This window comes from Artemia franciscana, chromosome 11, assembly GCF_032884065.1.
Source record: "Artemia franciscana chromosome 11, ASM3288406v1, whole genome shotgun sequence".
In the NCBI taxonomy this organism is placed as follows: Eukaryota; Metazoa; Arthropoda; class Branchiopoda; order Anostraca; family Artemiidae; genus Artemia; species Artemia franciscana.
In genome coordinates this window covers 22,625,144-22,644,761 of record NC_088873.1, presented here as the reverse complement: position 1 = coordinate 22,644,761, position 19,618 = coordinate 22,625,144, and the positions used below count along the sequence as shown (strand labels likewise).

Genomic DNA, 19,618 nt, shown 5'->3' with positions numbered 1-19,618 from the left:
TCATAGAACTTAGATAGATCTTTCATAGTTTCTTTTTTTTTTTTAATGTTAGGGTGAATAAGAATTTCTTTGAATGGGGTGTTGTTGTGGTCATTGTGACACAATTAAATTCAAGTGACACAATTAAAGAGTCCAAATAAGGAATAAAAACAGCTAACCTATAATAATATATTGGATTAGTCATAGAAATATTGGAATATGAATTTTCTTGCAGTTGCCCTATTTGATTTCACATTCTGTAATTCCACAAAAATTTCTTCAAATTCCGTGACTGCATCTACTCTGTGCTTTTGTAAAACCCATACCAATTTCTCTTTTACATGCATATATATAGCACATAGGCCAAAATCTACTGACTGCAGTTTGTTTACAACTGGCTTTAGGTATGAAGAGTATCTGGAAATAATTTTTAGACATATGATAAAATTACTGATGATGTTGCAATGTCCAACTGAGAGGCTTGCAAACGCGTTTCTTGGTTTACCGCATTGTCAATGGAAAGCTGACTCAAAGCTTCCTTGATGGCTTTAAAATTGTTTGAAAAGTTGCATATGCATTTGTACTTCTCAGACCACCTTGTTTCACACAGAACAGGAATTTTCGGGATGTTTTGCCTTCTAAGAGTGCTCTCCTTGAAGAAATGGATCACTTGTCTTATTGTGCCTATTGTGTTGCTAATTTCTGGTACAATATTGAGGTCATTGACAACTAAATTTAATTTAAATACACAGCTCCTGGATATTTTTGCTGGATTCTACATTAAACTCCAGTATCTTTCCCAGCCATTTTTGAACATCCATCAAATCCTAAACCAATTAACTTTGTCATGTCTAGTCGTATCTTGTCTGTTAGATGCAAAATTGCATCAGCAATACTTCCTGCATCTAATTTTTCAAGTTTGGCAAACCCATAAATTCTTCTTGGATTACCCATCCAACGTTTGGATCTATTGTACACTATTTGAATACTATTGTATCTTCTTAGTATAGTCTCACAAATATTTATCATCTCACATTTTGGACTCTATGAGATATTAAATAAAAAAAAACTATTTTTTTTAGCTGAAAGTAAGGAGCGACATTAAAACTTAAAACGAACAGAAATTACTCCGTATATGAAATGAGTTGTCCCCTCTGCAATCCCTCGCTCTTTACGCTAAAGCTTTTAATTGTTTTAAAAAGTAGATTGTGGTAAAGAGTCAAACTTTAGCGTAAATAGCGAGGGATTGCGGAGGGGACAACTCATTTCATATACGGAGTAATTTCTGTTCGTTTTAAGTTTTAATGTCGCTCCTTACTTTCAGCTAAAAAAATTAGTTTTTTTATTTAATATAAAAAACAGCTTTTAATTGTTTTAAAAAGTAGATTGTGGTAAAGAGTCAAACTTTAGCGTAAAGAGCGAGGGATTGCGGAGGGGACAACTCATTTCATATACGGAGTAATTTCTGTTCGTTTTAAGTTTTAATGTCGCTCCTTACTTTCAGCTAAAAAAATTAGTTTTTTTTTATTTAATTTCTGAACGTTTTTGAATTAATGCATGTTTGGTTTTGGCTCTCCGCATATAAATTATTAAAATGAAATTTGTATATTAATTCTTTTTTTGGCTAAATGGCTTTCTCTTAGTTTTGATGAGACGATTTTGAGAAATAAGGGATGGAGAAGGAGGCCTAGTTGCCCTCCAATTTTTCGGTTACTTAAAAAGGCAACTAGAACTTTTAATTTTTAACGAACTTTTTTATTAGTAAAAAATATACGCAAGTTAAGAATTAACTTACGTAACAAACTTTCATAACCTTATATTTTTATTATGTATACAAAGGGATTTGCACTCTCGTTAATACCTCGCTCTTTACACTAAATCGTAAGTTTTGTCCCAATTCTTTAAGAATGACCCCTGAATCAGAAAGGCTGTAGAATAAATAGTTGAAATTACTAAAAATACTTTAGCATAAAGAGCAAGGTATTTATCTCCTCCTAAATAGCTCGCTCTTTATGCTAAAGTATTTTTAGAACCCCTCATATGCATAATAATCTCTGTTCGTTTTAAGTTTCAATGCTACTTCTTCCTTTCATTTGAAAAAACGTTTTCATGTTTGTTTTTCATTTTTTTTCTTATAGTAATGCTAGAGAATCCTGCGCCCTTTTCATTGAATTTTTCTTCCCCCATGACAGATTCCTCCAAGGAAAAATCCTCCAACATAGCCCCCTCTCCTCAGCCCCACCCCCAAACGAAATAAAATCCCCCTGAAAACGTCTGTACACTTCCCAATAACCATTACTATATGTAAACACTGGTCAGAGTTTGTAACTTGCAGCCCCTCCCCCAGGGATTGTGGGGGAGTAAGTCATCCCCAAAGACATAGTTATTATGGTTTTCGACTATGTTGAACAATATGGCTATCTCAAAATTTTGATCCGTTGACTTTGGGAAAAAAAGAGGCGTGGGAGGGGGCCTAGATGCCCTCCAATTTTTTTGGTCACTTAAAAAGGGCACTAGAACTTTTCATTTCCGTTAGAATGAGTCCTCTTGCGACATTCTAGGACCACTTGGTCAATACGATGACCCCTGGGGAAAAGAAAAAAAAAAACAAATAAACACGCACCCGTGATTTGTCTTCTGGCAAAAAATACAAAATTCCACATTTTTGTAGATAGGAGCTTGAAGCTTCTACAATTGGCTTCTCTGATACGCTGAATCTGATGGTGTCATTTTCGTTAAGATCCTACGACTTTTAGGGGGTGTTTCCCCCTATTTTCCTAAATAAGGCAAATTTTCGCAGGCTCATAACTTTTGATGGGTAAGACTAAACTTTATGAAACTTATATATTTAAAATCAGCATCAAAATGCGATTCTTTTGATGTAGCTATTGATATCAAAATTCAATTGTTTAGAGTTTTGGTTACTATTGATCCGGGTCGCTCCTTACTACAGTTCGTTACCACAAACTGTTTGATATACTTAGCTTTTCCTGAATGTGTTGTAGTATAGTCTTTAAGAGGTTGATCTCATACTTCAATGTGAAAACGAAGTAGGTCTTCAAAGTTTCCTCCATGTGAATGTTTTCCACAGAGAAAAATGTCATTAGTACTACAAAATATGATTACTTTTAAAATAGATGTAAGTTTGCTTTGGTTTATCTGTATAAGATCAGATATAGCAGGATCTAGTTATTCTTTGATGTTTTTTTCTTCATTGTCCTTGAATCACAGAAGTTATTAGCATCAATTACAGCTTTATGGTGGCACTGGGATTCGGCATGGACCATTGCGTCTTCCTGAAAATATTTGAAGTCTTGGTGAGCTTTTATCACAAAACAACCAAAAATGCCTCTCTTCAAGGCTGCCTTAAGTAACACACAATGTTTACAAAGCCCGCCTTTTAGTGAAGTCAAATAGACTTACCATGGATAAACATACATCCAGGTTTTCTGTAATTGATGGATAGTTTTACCAATAATAGAAACATCTTTCTTGAAATCATGAGAATAACACTTTACACTTGGGTTTGTCAGCAATTTGTAATCAGAAATACGTGGCTTTCCCAAGAATCTCCCTAAATTAACACTTTCAACTGCACTAACATTTGTGTTTTGGGATTATACAAATTATTGAAGCTCAAAAAATCTTCTTGAAGTTGAACATTGTCCTGTCACAATTTCTTTGGCTGCTGATGATAAGAGATATAAATCAGGCAACTGCAGATCTTCTAAATTTTCTGGAGGCAAGGTTTTCTTTAACTTAGCTTTTTCATATTTTTTTGTTCAAAAGACTTCTGGATATCATTTTTCTAAAAATAAAGAAATTATATCTATAAGAACTGCCCCATTAGTAAGTTGGAGTTAGTGTTTTGTTCGAACAAGGAATTATTTTGATATAAATGGAACAAATTTTCTAGAAAAGAGCAAACTAGCAAATAAGTAGTGTAGGTGCCATTAACCAAATCTATCAGGGCTTCCAACAACATCTGCTGCTATTTCTGCAAATTAATGAATATTATTTGGCAAGTGTACATTAACATACCAGGAATTAAATAAAAAAACAATTTTTTCACCTGAAAGTAAGGAGCAGCATTAAAACTTAAAACGAATAGAAATGACCCTCTAAACACATGACTATTCGTGCTGAAGTTTTTAGTACTTTTAAAAAAGCCTCATCTTGTTCTAATGAAATGACAATTATGTTTCTGGAATCGTTCTTACAAAATCATTACTAAATTATAACTTTAGCATAAACAACAAGGTGTTGAAGAGGGGACAACCCCATCATATATTGAGGCCCTACATGGGCCAACTTTCAGATGATAAAAAACTTATGGAGAGATTGTCTAGGTCTAGGTCTAGACAATTCAATCCCGTTGAAAATTTATCCTGACTTTTACCCTTAATATCTCCACGTGTAAGATTGGGTTGATGAAGAGAAAGTTAAAACAAATCAAAGAATTTTGCTTGGGAATTATGGCAAATCCCCCAGTGTAAAAATTCCCCTCAAAATCTCATACCCTGGAAACCTACTTCCTTATGGAAAGTTGACTATACTTTCCCTTCTTTTGGTTATCTCATAATCATTATATAGTCACCAATTAACCCCCACCTCTGTGATCGTGCATGTTCCAAATATAATAGGCCTACTTATTACAGTCTCATTTTTGTATCAACCTATCTAATGCCTGGACATAACTATAGGCTACAAATCATACACAAGTTACTTATTCTTTTCCTTCACACTACCATTGTTTGGAATTATTTGGAAACAGTTCGTGGTAAATAAGACCAAAAATAATATAGAACTTCACGAGAAAATAATATGAGCCTAATAACTAAATTTTGCTTTAAGCTGTAATATAAATTTTTTATGGTTAATATTTTTGGGGTCACTTCCATTTTAATCCCCTATTCACCGACATTGTACATAGACTATAGCTTAACTTCGCCTCATTAGGATGGGTAGGGGTGGTGTAAGTTTCACGGTAAAAAGATTGTATTGTAGAAATTCAATTATACAGCATTTTTCCATTCTATTGTTGCTGTCTGAGGATTAGCCTTCATACAGGGTTACTAATTGTTCAAGCATTAAAGGTTGTAAAGGTATGCCTAGATATTTAAACAAATTTACTAGGTTATCCCTAATTTGAGCAGAATATCTTTTCTGTTAAATTTTCTTTGCCTACCTAACAGCTTTGTAAGACTGCTAAAAGATCCTAAACTGCAGTTTAAAATATTACGCTCACCGAAAATATTACATGAGTGAAGGAACCAGAATAATAATAACTGTGAGGGGAGGGGGTGAATACATTTGAGGACAAAAGGTGGCGTGACAAATACAACTCTCAGATAAAAAAGAACTTAAATGTTATACACCAAATGAAACACAAATTTAAACGGCAAGAATTCCTGGCAAAAAGATCAATTCCTTCAATACATTGTGTGTTCAATCATTAGCTATTAAACATTAATAGAGTATGTCCAAAACCAAAAATGGCAAAAAACAAAATTCAAACTTACGACTTGGCTTTCAAAAGAACTCTCTCTCTTTAGATGTTCAATTTCAGAACCCAAAATTCAAATGAACAATCCAACTTCAAATAAAATTCCTCACTAATCTTGACCACAAATGATGTAGGAATCAGATAGCGTTTGGAATATTGCATCCGAAATGGTTTAATTTCGTTTCAGGAAGAAGATACTTTTGTCAACATATGAAGAACCGTATATCATTCTAATGCGTTGTTCTGGTTTTTATGCATAGCAACACAATAGACAAAAATTAATAAGCAAGAGAGTAAGGTAGTGAAAAAAAGTAATGCAAGCAAAGTTATATTTCCTAGGGCGGATAGTCACTAGTGATAAATCACTGGAGTTGGTAACGTATTTGAGGGATCTTCGGAGATCTGGCGAACCGATTTTTTTTGGGGAGCCACAGAGATTTTCGGGAATATTCCCGAAAATGTGGAGATAGGGGAAGCCTTGAACGCCACGGAACCTTATTTCTGTAAATTTAAACAGGGATATGTGTTAATGAAATGAAGATTAAAACGAAAAAAATACGAACATTTCCCGCATTTTTGACCCTCAAAAGTTTAGCAGAAGTCAGAATTTGCTGCAAACTTACAGGACTCTTATTGGGGACCCCCAAAATGTATTTAAACTCTTTACAATTATTGACGATTTTTTGGGAAGCATATTTTTAATTTACGTGGACTAATCAGCACTTCCAATGCTGTATAATAGAAATCTCAAAACAAAGTGTAAGGCAACGACATTCAGCCAGGAGGGCTGCCCCCCCCCCCACCCCTTCGTGCCCATGGCCTGGGATGTATATAATCAGGTCCTGGTGACTTGTTAGCATTTATCTTTTTTAAACGTTTAAGGACATCTGTAGATGATACCATAGTACTTTCCATTGGGATATTTGTATTATAGTTTAGTGAGGAAGGTAAATGACCATCAGGTTCAGTGGTGAAAAATGAGACAAATTACTGGTTTAGTAAATTAACAAGTTTATTAGTCTCTGTAACTTCTCCGTCTTGCTCGGTATCAGTTGTTTTTTTTTAATACATTGTCTATTCTGGTCTTGACTGAAGACGTACTGCCAAAACTTTTTTGGGTTGGTCTTGGCTTCATCAGCAAGTTTTGATTCAAAGTTTTATTGTTCTGTTGCATAACTTATGTCTGTAATCAGGTGATTGGTGCTGTTTTTATCTTCCAATATCTGCTTTTACGGTTGATTTCCCCCTTAATCTCTCTTGTCATTTCTGGGAGTGTTTTTGGTTTGGGGACAAGTTTACTTGAAGTGTACTAATCTGCTTTATTTATTAGTAATTCTCCGAAGCGCTGCCATTGCTTTTCTAGAGAGCCAGGTAAAAGATCATACCATGCAATGCTGCCAAGATCCATTTTAATCTTCTCAAAATCAGAGAACGTCTTCTTGATTTAGCTATTTGTTGGCTTGTATGAAGTGGACAGAAGCGCTTCTGGTCTCCAGCGAAATACCAAGTCGAGAAGACTTGGTTGCTGACTATCCCTAAAATGTGTTGGCTGGTTGACGAGTTGGTGGAGAAAAACATCATGAACAATGCCAATAATTGGGCTTGTAGGATCAGAAGGGACATAGGAAAACTGGTCTTTCCAGGTTATGTCAGACAGGTTGAAGTCACCTGCAATTAGTAGGTCCCCATGTTGGGTGCCTATAATCTTGCAGATGAGCTCTGCTAGTTTTCTATCGTTTTCTTCTGGTGATGGCGCCGACGGACTTCTGTATGCGCAGCCAATTTTTGACAGGAGGATGGCTTTTATTCTCAGTAACTGAAATATCAAAGAAAATGGTTTCAGTATTAGGGCATCCACTAAAGTAGCTAATTGATGTGACAGTGTAAGAGGTTTTGACCAGTGCCAGTGTTCCCTGGCGGCAATGATTGGATGACAAGCTGGATACCATATGATAAAATTTTAAACTGACATGCGAATCTAGAAGCTGTTTTTTTTTTATTATTATTATTCTCGGGACACACCTCAGTAAGAACTATTACATAATAATCATTTGCATATATCAAAGATTTCAGCTCATTAATTTTGTTTGAAAGTAAAACAGTTCAAAATAGGGATGAAACCTACTTTATTTGACCTCAGTGAATTATCATAAATTGAGTTCGATCCAAATTCACCTGTATCTCTGTTTATGGAATTATTCTTGAATAATTTTTTTTAATTTCGATTGCTTCCCTGAAAATTTGCTTTAAACCTTGGTCCCTAGAAATCAAAGAAACATTTTCAAACAAAATAAAATGATTTGGAAAATTAAAGATATGTTCTGAGAGGGCCGACGTGAAATCTTCAGGTTTGGTATTTTGCTTTAAAGACGATAAAATAGAATTATGATGTTGTAGCAATCTCATTTTTAAATTCTGATTAGTACGTCCCACATAAGTACGTCCCACTTTGTTGCTCTATGGAAGTCCGATACTTTACAGAATTTAAAAAACTAGCCAAAGTATTACTACCTCTTAAAGCTACCTTTAAGCCATTATTTTGTAAAATTCTTTTAAGTTTTTCACTCAAACCTGGAACATATGGTAGAAAACAAAAATATCTTTCTTTTCTGTTGTTTCCAGAATATCGTCAGAAAATTCTAAAAAATTTTTCCTTCTTTTCGAAAAAGTCTGGTCAATTAACCAACCCGGATAATGGTTACTTATTAAAATCTCTTTTAACAACAATAATTCCTCCTCAATGAATTTTGGAGAACAAATTCTAAAAATGCGGTCAGTTAAGGATATGATTAAACCAATTTTTACTTGGCGAGCATGACCGGAGAAAAACGACAAAAATCTGTTATTGTTAGTAGGTTTTCTGTAAATCTTAAAATCCAGACTATTTTCATTTTTTAAAAGAAATTAAATTTTCGAAATAAAAAAAAATTATTCAAGAATAATTCCATAAACAGAGATATAGGTGAATTTGGATTGAACTCAATTTATGATAATTTACTGAGGTCAAATAAAGTATTTATCACCTCACCGAAGTGCTATGAGCTCTGTCCACATAATATGTCAGATAATTCTAATGAACCGGAACCGCTGTTTTTCGCTGTTCCATTGAAAAAAATAAGAGCAATAAACTATATGTAATTAGTTTATTAGGTATAAATTCTGTTTATTTTTATTCATGTCTTTTAGTTTTACTGCTGATGATGAACACTGTATATGTGAACACTGTATAGTAGTTGAACACTGAATAGAATAGAATAGGTTTTAGAATAGAATAGGTTTTATTTGCACAATCTCTCGTAGTCATAAAACTAAATGGCGCTTGTGCTTACAAAAAAGAAAAAAGGATTAAATCAAACGACAAAAAAAAAAAAAAAATCAGAAGACAAATAGTTTAAAATCAACAATTGTTATACTTTGATACAAAGAAAGGGATGAATGAGTTGGAAAAACGATTTGTGCGTGAAGGAGGTGCTGCTAATCTGTCAAATTTCTTCAACCTAGTACTTCGATGTTTCACTAAAACTGGTGGTAGTATCGATCTGTATTTATCACTTCTGAGAAGATATTGGCCAAATTCAAGAATCAAACTGAGACGACGCTCTTGAAGAGAGGGAATTTGTAAAGTGGATAATGCTAACTTATATTCGATAAAAGCATCGCACAATATTACTTTGACTGCTCTTTTTTGTATTGACTCAAGCTGGTCACTTAGGTAAATAGTGTTATTGACTTGTGGGCCCCATACGGGACATGCATACTCTAAAATTGGTCGAATGTAAGTAAGATAGGCTATCCTTAGTTGTGTCACTGAAAAACCAAATCGACGCATTAGTATAAGTGTCCGCATCGCACTATTTGCCTTTTTGATAATTGTATCGACATGGAGGCTGAAAGAGCAGTCGATGCTAAACTTGACACCAAGCACTACTGCCGAAGATTCACTAGGATAAGGAGGAGGAGGGCACACAAAGTCTCTCTTCAGGGGATTAAAGCGAAGGATTTTAGTCTTTCCTTCGTTGATTTGGAGGCTGTTCGCAGTACATTCATCTTTGAAGTTTTTGATTATTTCGTTACAGAATTGGGGGACAGCCTCAGACTTCTCAACAATGTACTTCAGTAGGACTGACAAGTCGTCTACATACTTAAATCTTTCTTCATAGCCGGAAAGGATGAAATTTATCACTGCCAAAAACAGTAGACTAGCGAGCTTAGTACCTTGTGGGGCTCCGCATGTAAGCTCGACCCATTCGGAGTCGGTATCTCCTGGGAAAAGACTGTAAACGCACTGATAGCGGGCTTGTAAAAAATTGATCACTAAAAGGAGAATATGTTTTTGCGCACCCATGGTGCGTAGATTTGTGATAGCAACGGAATGGCGAATAAGATCAAAAGCCTTTCGGTAGTCTACGAGGAGAAGGTCGACTATAGCACTGTATATAGAGTTTAATAATTTTATATCTATTCACTGTCAATAAAAAGGTTTCATCCCTATTTTGAACTGTTTTACTTTCGTCATGGAAAGGCAGTGTGGTCTTCGGAGTTATCTAATTTTGTTTGGTAATTGGTCAACTTTTACTATAAGAGCAGAGAAATCTTGATTTATTTGCTACTTTCTTTGGTTGAGTACTTCCTTATGGCAGTGATTCATGTTGAGGACAGACTTGTCTGCAATGTATAGAGAATTGCTTCAAGATCTACTATCATCAGTTGCATTGGAACTTTCATTTGTAAGGGACTTGTAAGATGATGAGTCTGTGAGTTCATAGGCATTAATTGGTGGACATAAATATTTCTAGATCATTATTTTTACTATGTACATGGTTGGTATCTGGGGTATCTAACAGTCCGTGGGCTGGGGGGGGGGGGGTAGACCTGACATGGATGAATCAAATTTTTTGGAACAATTTTTCCATGGTGGATAGCCAGGTTCGCTTCTCCAAGTTCAGTTCTGCGTCTAACTTCAGCAGACAAGGCTTTTCTTTTCTCCAATCTTTCCGAGATCCATCTGCCCTGAATTGAATATCCTGACGCAATACGCCTCTTTGAGTTTAGGTTTAGGAGATAGAAGAGAATGGGAGGGGGTTGGCTGGGGTTTGGTTCTTGTCGGCTTGTTTTAGGTCTATTTACTGACAGAGGTTGCACTGCTAAGCGTCTAATGTTGCTTGTGTTTGAATCCGTAATGCCGTACTGCTCTGCAAAGTGTCTTTTGATGAATGCCTTGTCACTTAGTACTCCTAGTTGCAGGAGTATACCATATGGAACCACATTAAGTTGTCTCCCCTCTCTATCTTTATCCTGTCTGAATAGTCTTTGAACTTCGTTTTCAAGCTGAGATTTAATGGTTAGTTTTAATTTATTTATTTCCTCCTGTATTGTAGCTCTAATATGTTCTGCAACTTCTGAAATAGTGCATTTTTTTTACCACATTTTCTTCAAGATTGTTAACACGTTCCTTATGGAACAGCTTAAAAAAGGCTTCTAGTGATGTATTCATTTTCATGTTAGTCAAATCATGTTGTCAACTACAAATTTACCCTACCATCTATGATGTTTCAGTGCTCTGCTAGAAATATATATATATATATATATATATATATATATATATATATATATATATATATATATATATATATATATATATATATATATATTATATATATATATATATATATATATATATATATATATATATATATATATATATATATATATATATATATATATATATATATATATATATATATATATATATATATATGTATATACAAGTTTCTTGTTTAGGATTTTCAACAGGTTTGATTCCAATGGTATAATTTTTGTTTTGCCGTGGTTCCATTTTCAAGGGGTTCCAAAGATCAATAAAATAATAATAATTACTATTACTGAATCAGCTGCAAATTGAAATTTGTCACTACCGTACATCTCTTTTCAGAAACACATTTTTGAACTTTTGGTTACTATGGGCTGTTTGAAGTCCCTGTAAGGGCACTGACTAAGAATTTGCACCTAAAGCAATTATCATATTTAGAAAGATCATAAAAGAAGGTATCAAGCTATTTATTCAGTTTCTTCCTAGCTAAATTATATGAAAAATTATAAATTTACTTTCCTGAATTTGGTCATTGAGAGCTTTTGTTGTATATGTTGTAACAAAATTTATCTTGCCTAAAAAGATTTGATAGGAGGAAGGCATAGGGGAAGAAGTTTTAGGGGGTGGCAGGGGTAGTGATAGACCGCCTACTTATAGCAATCTAGTCCATCATTTTAACACAGCCTGCTGCACCATACACAATTTTTCTGTTGGCAATGGCCTTAGTTTAATTTATGTATATTTCTTTAGTAGTATCATTATATTTCTCTATTAGTGTAAGCGTGTCTCAACTACTCACTAAACTACCAAGCCACAACATCTCCACTAGGCATAATTTAGGCTTTAAATCCTTTGCTAAAAGTTCTATTTTCCTAACTCAACTATTTTCCATGATGTCAAAAGTCTTCTAAGCTAGAATTTTACCTTTCTACGATTTCATCAGAAGTTTAAGCTGTCTTAAGGTTCCGGGCTTAAATGAGAATTAGACAAAAATATAAGGCTCAAAACACCTTCCTTGTGCTTCTTTTGAGTTGTAGAATCTATTTGTAAAGTTTTTATGTTTACAACAAAGAGAATGTCCATGGTCATAAGAAATGAATGCCCTTTGAAGGGGCAAGGGGAAGGGGGAGTTACATGCTTCAAAGACCTTCCTTTGGCATCTTAGAGGCTCTGGATCTATTTCTGAAAGTTGCATACACCAAACTTAAATACTTTCCAAGATAATATAATGTCGATCTTTTAAAATTTTCTTGAGCATTGAATAGGAATCAAATGGTAGGCTACATATCTTTTCTTTCCAACTGATTTTTGTCTTATAAGTAGCATTAAAGTAATTTTTTGTAAATCTTGCTTCTGCAAGATAGGTTTGTGCGATCTGATTGTTGAAGCTGTTTATACTCCAGATCAGATGATATGTTCTTGCTGGACATGTTGCATAAATGTCATTGCTACTTTCAATTTGAACTTGATGCTTATTTTATTGCCAAATCCTATTCTTAAAACAAGATTCAGAGCTATTGAACAAATACGTGTATAAAACGGGATAGTTAAGTTGTAAACTGCTGAAATCCAAAATTTATATACTTGACCAAACACCCAGTATAATATCCAATCAAAACCCTCAATCTTTCACCAGCTAACTAATTTATTTTCAAAAGCTGAATTATAATCTCATTATTTAGATTTTCAGTAGAGCAGTGTTTTCATAATATTGATTGTCAGTAGATTTATAAAACACAAATCTGGCACAAAAAAAGGATATTGTCTTAGGAGCAGAAAAGCCCATAAGTAGGCTGAAGAAAATAAAAGGCTAATGTATAAGGATTTCAATAGTCTTTCACTAGCTATAACGTTGATAACTTTTAATACAGCATTTTAATTCCTAAAAAAAACAATAGTGGTATCAGTTTTCAGTAAGCTACTAGTTTTTGGGACTCCTACAAATTCAGCAAATATTGTGAGTCAGTTTATTTGAACTAGTTTTACAGGCATATGTTGCATAGACTGTGTGTCAATAGTTTTTGTTGAAGATTTGTTCCTGAAAGCATCATTCATCGAACATTTCTAGAGTTAAGGAAAGTGACTAGACTACAATATTTTTCTCAATGTTGTTGTGCAAGGTTAATAAAAACTTTCAGCAATGGGTGTGTACCTGAAGAAAGAGCTTCAGAGCTTCATCTTTTCTAACTCTTACCTCCACATTCCCTAGTTGTAAGCCATGAAGAATTGTGGAAAAATCTGTATTAACTTGGAATTTTATCCAATTTTGACTTCGGGCTGGTTGTTGACCTTGGTAATGCTGTTCTCAGGTTTTGAGCAAATTATGAAGCAAGTTTCGATTTTTCTACATTTGTTTTTACTCCACTTGAAAGCTTAACTTTTGAGAGGTGTAACATTGAAAAATGTGTTTACCAGGTGGGCCCATCAGATTGCCATGTAGTTCTCTGATGCAATATGTACCACATGATGATATAAATACAAGTAGTATTTGTATACTTGAGAGGGGGAGGGGAGAATAAAAATACTCCATTGTAATAAATTTGTTATATAGAATGTGTTCATTTGTTTTACCACACCACCCACCCCCTACCCCCATTTGGTCCAGATTCATGCTAAATGTGTGCATATTTTCCTTAAATTGCTGCTGATTTTTTTTTAATTTTACTTTTTAGGTTTTCTCTTTTTGTTACTTCCATTTTTGACAAGATTAAATAGACAAACGTTAACAGTCAACTGTTAGATAATTTGAATATTGATGTAGCCTCCAGAAATTCTAAACCCCAAGGTTGTCCCAAAGCCCTTCTCTCCTGGAAGTAGCTAAGCTACAATCTAACAATTCCTTTTTTGCAATTTAAAGCCCTTTGATATTCCTCCTGAACTGTTTGCCATAGGCCTGTGCTCACAGGGCTGGTTCTTTAGGGGGGGACTCTAGAGAACGTTACTATGTGAGGAAGATGAAAAAAGGGTATTTTTAGTTCATGCATTTTATCCAAATTTTCTTGGTTGCATTCTTCATACCTACATAAGCATTTTAGATACTATATCATCATATTTTCAGAAATCGTAATGGCTTGATCCATGTTCAACTGGGCTTGATTCTGCTATCATGGTTAACAATAAGTGTCAGATATTTGAATTATCAAATGTTTATTGGAAGTCAGTATCACCTGAAATAGATACAAAAGGATCTAGTTGTTTAGACGTTAAAAATGTATTTTCAGTCAGCAAAGAGAAATTCATCATTGAAAGGTAAATATTATTCTTTGTCATGTATGTATTTTATTGGATGTAGCAACCCCCTCCCCCTCCTCCAAGTCCTGGATTTCTGTGTTCCTATGTTTGCTGTACAGTGCTGTCTAACAGTCGAGTCACCAAACTTACAGAACATTTGATGAAAAAGGCAAATGTCTCAGGAACGAGCCTGTTCTCTTCCATTTCACCATAAGCTCATTGATAAGTTGCATCAATAATATATATAGCATTGATCCCTCTTAGAGTTTCCTGCAAAATCCTCTTTTAAATTAATCTAGCGACTGAGAAATAAAGATGGACAAATAGAAAAGTAATGAAATGTAATAGTTTGTCTGTCCTGAGATTTACTCTTAATAAACGCATTTCAATAGAATTTTGTAGACAGAAAATCTTTTCAAATGCATATTTTAGCTAATACATCTACTGGAAAATTGATGAGGAAAAATCCGTCCACCCCACTAAAAAAAAATAGCTCTTCTGTTTGTTTCATGAAACATCTGCATGGAAGTCTAAAAGCTATATATATATATATATATATATATATATATATATATATATATATATATATATATTTGTAAGTGCCGAAACCCTATAGGCAAGTGTATTCTCCTGATGAGCCCTTGTGTTGGGTTGTTGCCTCTGAATTATTTGTCTTTACCGTTTTTATTGTTTAGTAAATGACAACTTATACTTATTGGCGACATGACTGCCTGTCCATGGATTATTCTTTATGGCTGATTGTGTATGGCTATGCTGTTTGACCTATGTGATTGTATGGATGAGTAGGGTTAAGGCCTCATTCAAGTGCTGGTCTATATTAATCACTAATTTAGGAAAACAGTCTTCCTTTTCTTCTTCTGTCTTTTTTTTTTTTTTATGTGTTTGTGCTGTTGCACTGATGATTTCTCTTTTCGTTATATATATTAATATATGCCCATATGTGGGCCAGTTGTTTCAATCAATCCCTCTCCACCCAAAAGAAGTCTATAAGGCAAAGAGCTAGTTCAGGAAATCAGAAAAAAGATAGAGGAAACGAATAAAACTCCTTTGGTATATGATTTTAGATTTTCTTCTGCTCTGTATTTAATAAATTAAAAAAAAATACTTTTCTGTGAAAGGTGAAGAGTAAATTTGAAACTCTAAACAAGTAAATTAGGTTATACGAAATGTTAAACTTAAAACAAATAAAAGTTAATATAGATGAAGAAAAGCCTAAGTTGAACAAAAACTATAATTGGAAGAAAATTAAATGGAATTAAATGGATTAAAATGGAAGAAAACACAAAAATAAAGTTTTTTTTTGAATAGTAAAACTAGATGAATTTATGCCAAGGAGTTGTTTTTATTCCTACACTCCCTAAAAGTTTCAACTTGATACTTCAAGACACTCCCAGTATATTAATGATATGCTATTTTGATAACCTGGTGCTACATATTGTCTTTTAGACCTAGCTACTTAGACATAAATAGTTTGTAAATCCCTAGGGGCTTATTTTGCAAAACTGTTGGGGTGCATCAGAAACGTAGTATTTTCAGCTTCTCACCCCACCCCAAATACAAAATCTGAAATCAGCTTGACCCCCTCACTTAACACGTCTTGGTAGACTAGAGACAAATATAGTTAAGCTCCTCCAGCTCCCCCGACACAAAATTTGAATTCCCCCACCTAATTATTCTTTACCTAACTATATCTAAAAATGTCAATTCTATTTCCTGTGCGATTCGCAAGACATTACAGATATGCTATTTCGATACCTGATCTGCCTAATTAAAAAAAAATATAAACAATCTCAAATACACTGCACTGTGTCAAAAGGCATGTTGATACCCAAAAACATAAAAAATTCTTTACTACCATGAAGTGCAGATCCCAGAGTCACTCTTAGACACAACCACACGCGTCCTCAGTATACATAACAATTAACCGCACTGCTTGAGTTTGTCTCACTTGAAGTTCAAAACCAGATCGCATGTTTTGGCCATTGTGCTCAGTTATCAACCGAAATAGATTGTGGAAAGGACATGAAAGTAATCTGGAAAAGAACCTAAAAGCACAAACTGAGCATAATTAATGGTAAAGAAAACCAAGAGAAAGGTAGTTATCTCCATTTATAATAGTTTTCAGTGCATGCCTATGGGTAGAACCAATAAGCGTGATTTGGAAGTTAACTGCCAGTCAACTAAAAAAAGTAGAGAAATAATTTTTTTTTAACACAGGTGCTTCAATGTCTGGATGATGCCAAGACTGGACGTGGTTAGAAAAGATGGGTTTTGGTCCGGGAATATACCAAATTCCTTGCAAAACTTATTTCTGGCTGCTTTATCATTCGTGTTGAAGTTTTGATTCCAGTTATTTCTGGATTCAGAGTTCCAATTCTTGAAAATAGTAAGACGCGCGATTTGTCTACATTTATTGCAAGACGATTTCTTTCCATTTCAAATTGAGTTTCTTCTAAGGCAATCTCTAGTTTTTCTTGGAGTTTTTCCATGCTTGAGTCATCAAAGATGCCATTTAGTGGGTCTGCGAATGCCATAGACTCATCAGAGTCGTCATTATTCGAAGCACCTTCACTGCCTCATAGTTGGCAGCACTGCAACATATTTGATAAATAAGCTCAATGACGACAGTGCATTTTCAGTAGAATGTCCTGGTTTGAAAGAAAATTGTCGTTGGTTGAGGAATACCTTCGCTTCGAGAAAAAAGCAAAAGCGGTTCTTCGTTGTTCTTTCAAAGACTTTGGAAAACACCAAGAGGATTCAGATGGGTCAGAACTGATATGGGTTTTCTTGAAGACCACTTTTGTGGAGAGGCATTATTTGAGTTTTTTTGATGATTCGTGGAAAAATCACCTTCTGCAATGAGAGGCTAATTAAATATGTCAACAGTTGCAATATAAATGACAACACTGGTTTCAACACCTCTGCGTGATCATGGTCAAATCCGGACATAGATACACCCCTAAAAATTTTGGCAATCATTGAGATGCCAAGGGAAGTGACAACAAAACTGCCACCGATTTAACACACATGGGCACTTCTCACTATCGGTGACAGAAAAAGGAGACATCACTGCTTGCCAATTCTCCTAGTTGGCATTTCTGGCTATGGAGACTCCAATGGTGCAGTTTTTATTTCGATCCGACGAGTGTCTTAATTTTGGTTACTATGGGCTAAAATTTGCTCTTTACTAGGCGTCAGGAGATTTTGCAATGCGCGGGGGGGTGCTTGGGGGGCGCGAAGCGCCCCCATCAGCTAGTTGTTGGGGGGGCGAAGCGCCCCCATCAGCTAGGTGTTGGGGTGGCGCTAACAGCTAGTTTTCTTATATTATTCAGGAGCATATGCGCCTTTGCAAGGTATTGGGCCCTTTGAATCTGGAAAGCTGGATGTATAACTGTTTGATAATTCAAATCAATTTGCTATCTTAATTTTCACTCGACAGTATTCTGGCCCTTTTTGGACAAAAATTGTTATTTTTATCCCGTAAAATGATAAAAAATGCCATTTTGCTATTTGATAACCTCTTTTGCTATTTAAAGTGGCACTAGAGCTTTCATTTTCTTTTCAAACGAGCCCTCTTTCGATGTCTAGGACCATTGATTTGATACGATCACCCCTAAAAAAGGAGGTATAAATAAACATGTATCCATGACCATTCTTCTTGAAAAAAGTACATAAACATTTCACGTTTTGGTAGATAGAGGCTTGTAACTTCTGTAACAATGTTATCTAGTATGCTAAATATGATGGTCTAATTTTCATCCAGATCCCAAGCCTTTTTGGGAGCGTTTCCCTCTTTTTCTGTGATTAGGCAGATCTGCTCTGGCTCATTACTTCTGATGGAAATTTTAAATTTTTTTTTTTTATATATTTTGCTCTCCGTAAAAAGCCAGCCGATGTAATAGGTTGAATCAGAATTCTGCTTTCTAGAGTTTGAATTATTATCAGCACAAGACGCTCTTTTCTACAGTTCGTTACCATGAACCGTTTGAACAGGGCACGAGTTCTTCTACTAATTTGCAATTAAACGGCCCGTCCGCGACTTTCTATGACCTGTTATACAACCTTTGGAGATGTATGGTTCCATATATCAAAAGTACAGTAGTGATGTCTTCCTTAAAATCTATATATTTTTTTTTATTTCCGGTGTTTAAATGGCATCTTCTACTATCAAATATTTTAAAAGTAGGTACAGCAGGTTTCTTATGGAGAAACGTTTAGAAATCCGCCGAAAATTCGGTTTTTAGAAGAATCGGCCATGCTCCAACACGGGGAAAAAATGGTGAGAACAATAATCGAGTATTATGCTATTTCGTTTTAGACCAAAGACATTGACCATATGGAGCTTTGATGTAGGAATTTGGCAAGAGCGAAATTTCTCTTGGAATGGAGCTGTGGATATCATATCCGTTGCAAGGAACAGTGCTGATTCCTTTGTACTTGTTGTGAGTAAGTCGATTTTCGTACGAAATATGTTATAGTATGACATGATTCCTTAATCTTCAAGATGTTTTACCAAGTCATTACTTGATTGTGGGCAAAAGAACACTCATATAACCTAAAACTTAAGAGTTATCTGCCATTGACAGTGTCATCAGTTTGTCTAAGTATAACTCTTTAAACATATACTCCACATAGACTATTCAATTGGTTGTCAGTTATTGGGAATATATTAAATGTTTATTTATTCTTTTTTAGGTTTTAATAGAATGACATGAACATTTAGAACATAAACAAAATCATAGACGAAGCTGCCGAAAATTATGAAAGGCGGGAACATTTTAATATTGAAGACACTGGGCTGAAAAAACCATACTTGAGCAAGGTTTTAGCCACGGGTAAAGATACGGACCCAGTGCATTTGTAAAAGCAATGGGCTGAGAGATATCTTGTTGGTTTTACATAAATCTACAAGGGGTGGGAATTGGATGGAGTAAATCCGTATAAATTGGTTGAAAGAACCCTCCCCTCCCTAAACAGACTGAATAAGTATACCTAGATGATTTATTTTTTGCTTTTTATTTACCCTTCTCCGGGAATTAGTCTTCTGCCCTTATGACGCCAAAAGCGTTAAATATAGCATTTGTTCTATCTAGTTTGTGTAACTTGTCTTATATAATGTCCTATTTATGGCTTCTGACTTTTGAAGATTTCTCTGAAAATGGAAGAGTAAGAGTAGAAGTGAAAATATGAGTTGGCAAATAATGTTGAAATCATTTAGTTGGACGGCAAAAAACTTGTTTTTTTCTCATTTCAGCTATTAATCCTTATTTCGAGAAATACCCCTATTGGGG

At 34.7% G+C, this 19,618-nt stretch overlaps 1 protein-coding gene across 2 annotated transcripts in view; it reads left to right on the top strand.

Annotated features, from left to right (window-relative positions):
* The window catches only part of LOC136032969 (uncharacterized), an 83,051-nt gene that overhangs the window by 6,087 nt on the left and 57,346 nt on the right, over nt 1–19,618 (top strand). For both annotated transcript variants that reach the window (XM_065713469.1, XM_065713468.1), the window contains exons 2-3: nt 14,134–14,324; nt 18,646–18,773. In XM_065713469.1, the coding sequence (XP_065569541.1) occupies nt 14,182–14,324; nt 18,646–18,773 (271 nt within the window). In that variant the 5' untranslated portion in view covers nt 14,134–14,181. The remainder of the gene's footprint in view (nt 1–14,133; nt 14,325–18,645; nt 18,774–19,618) is intronic.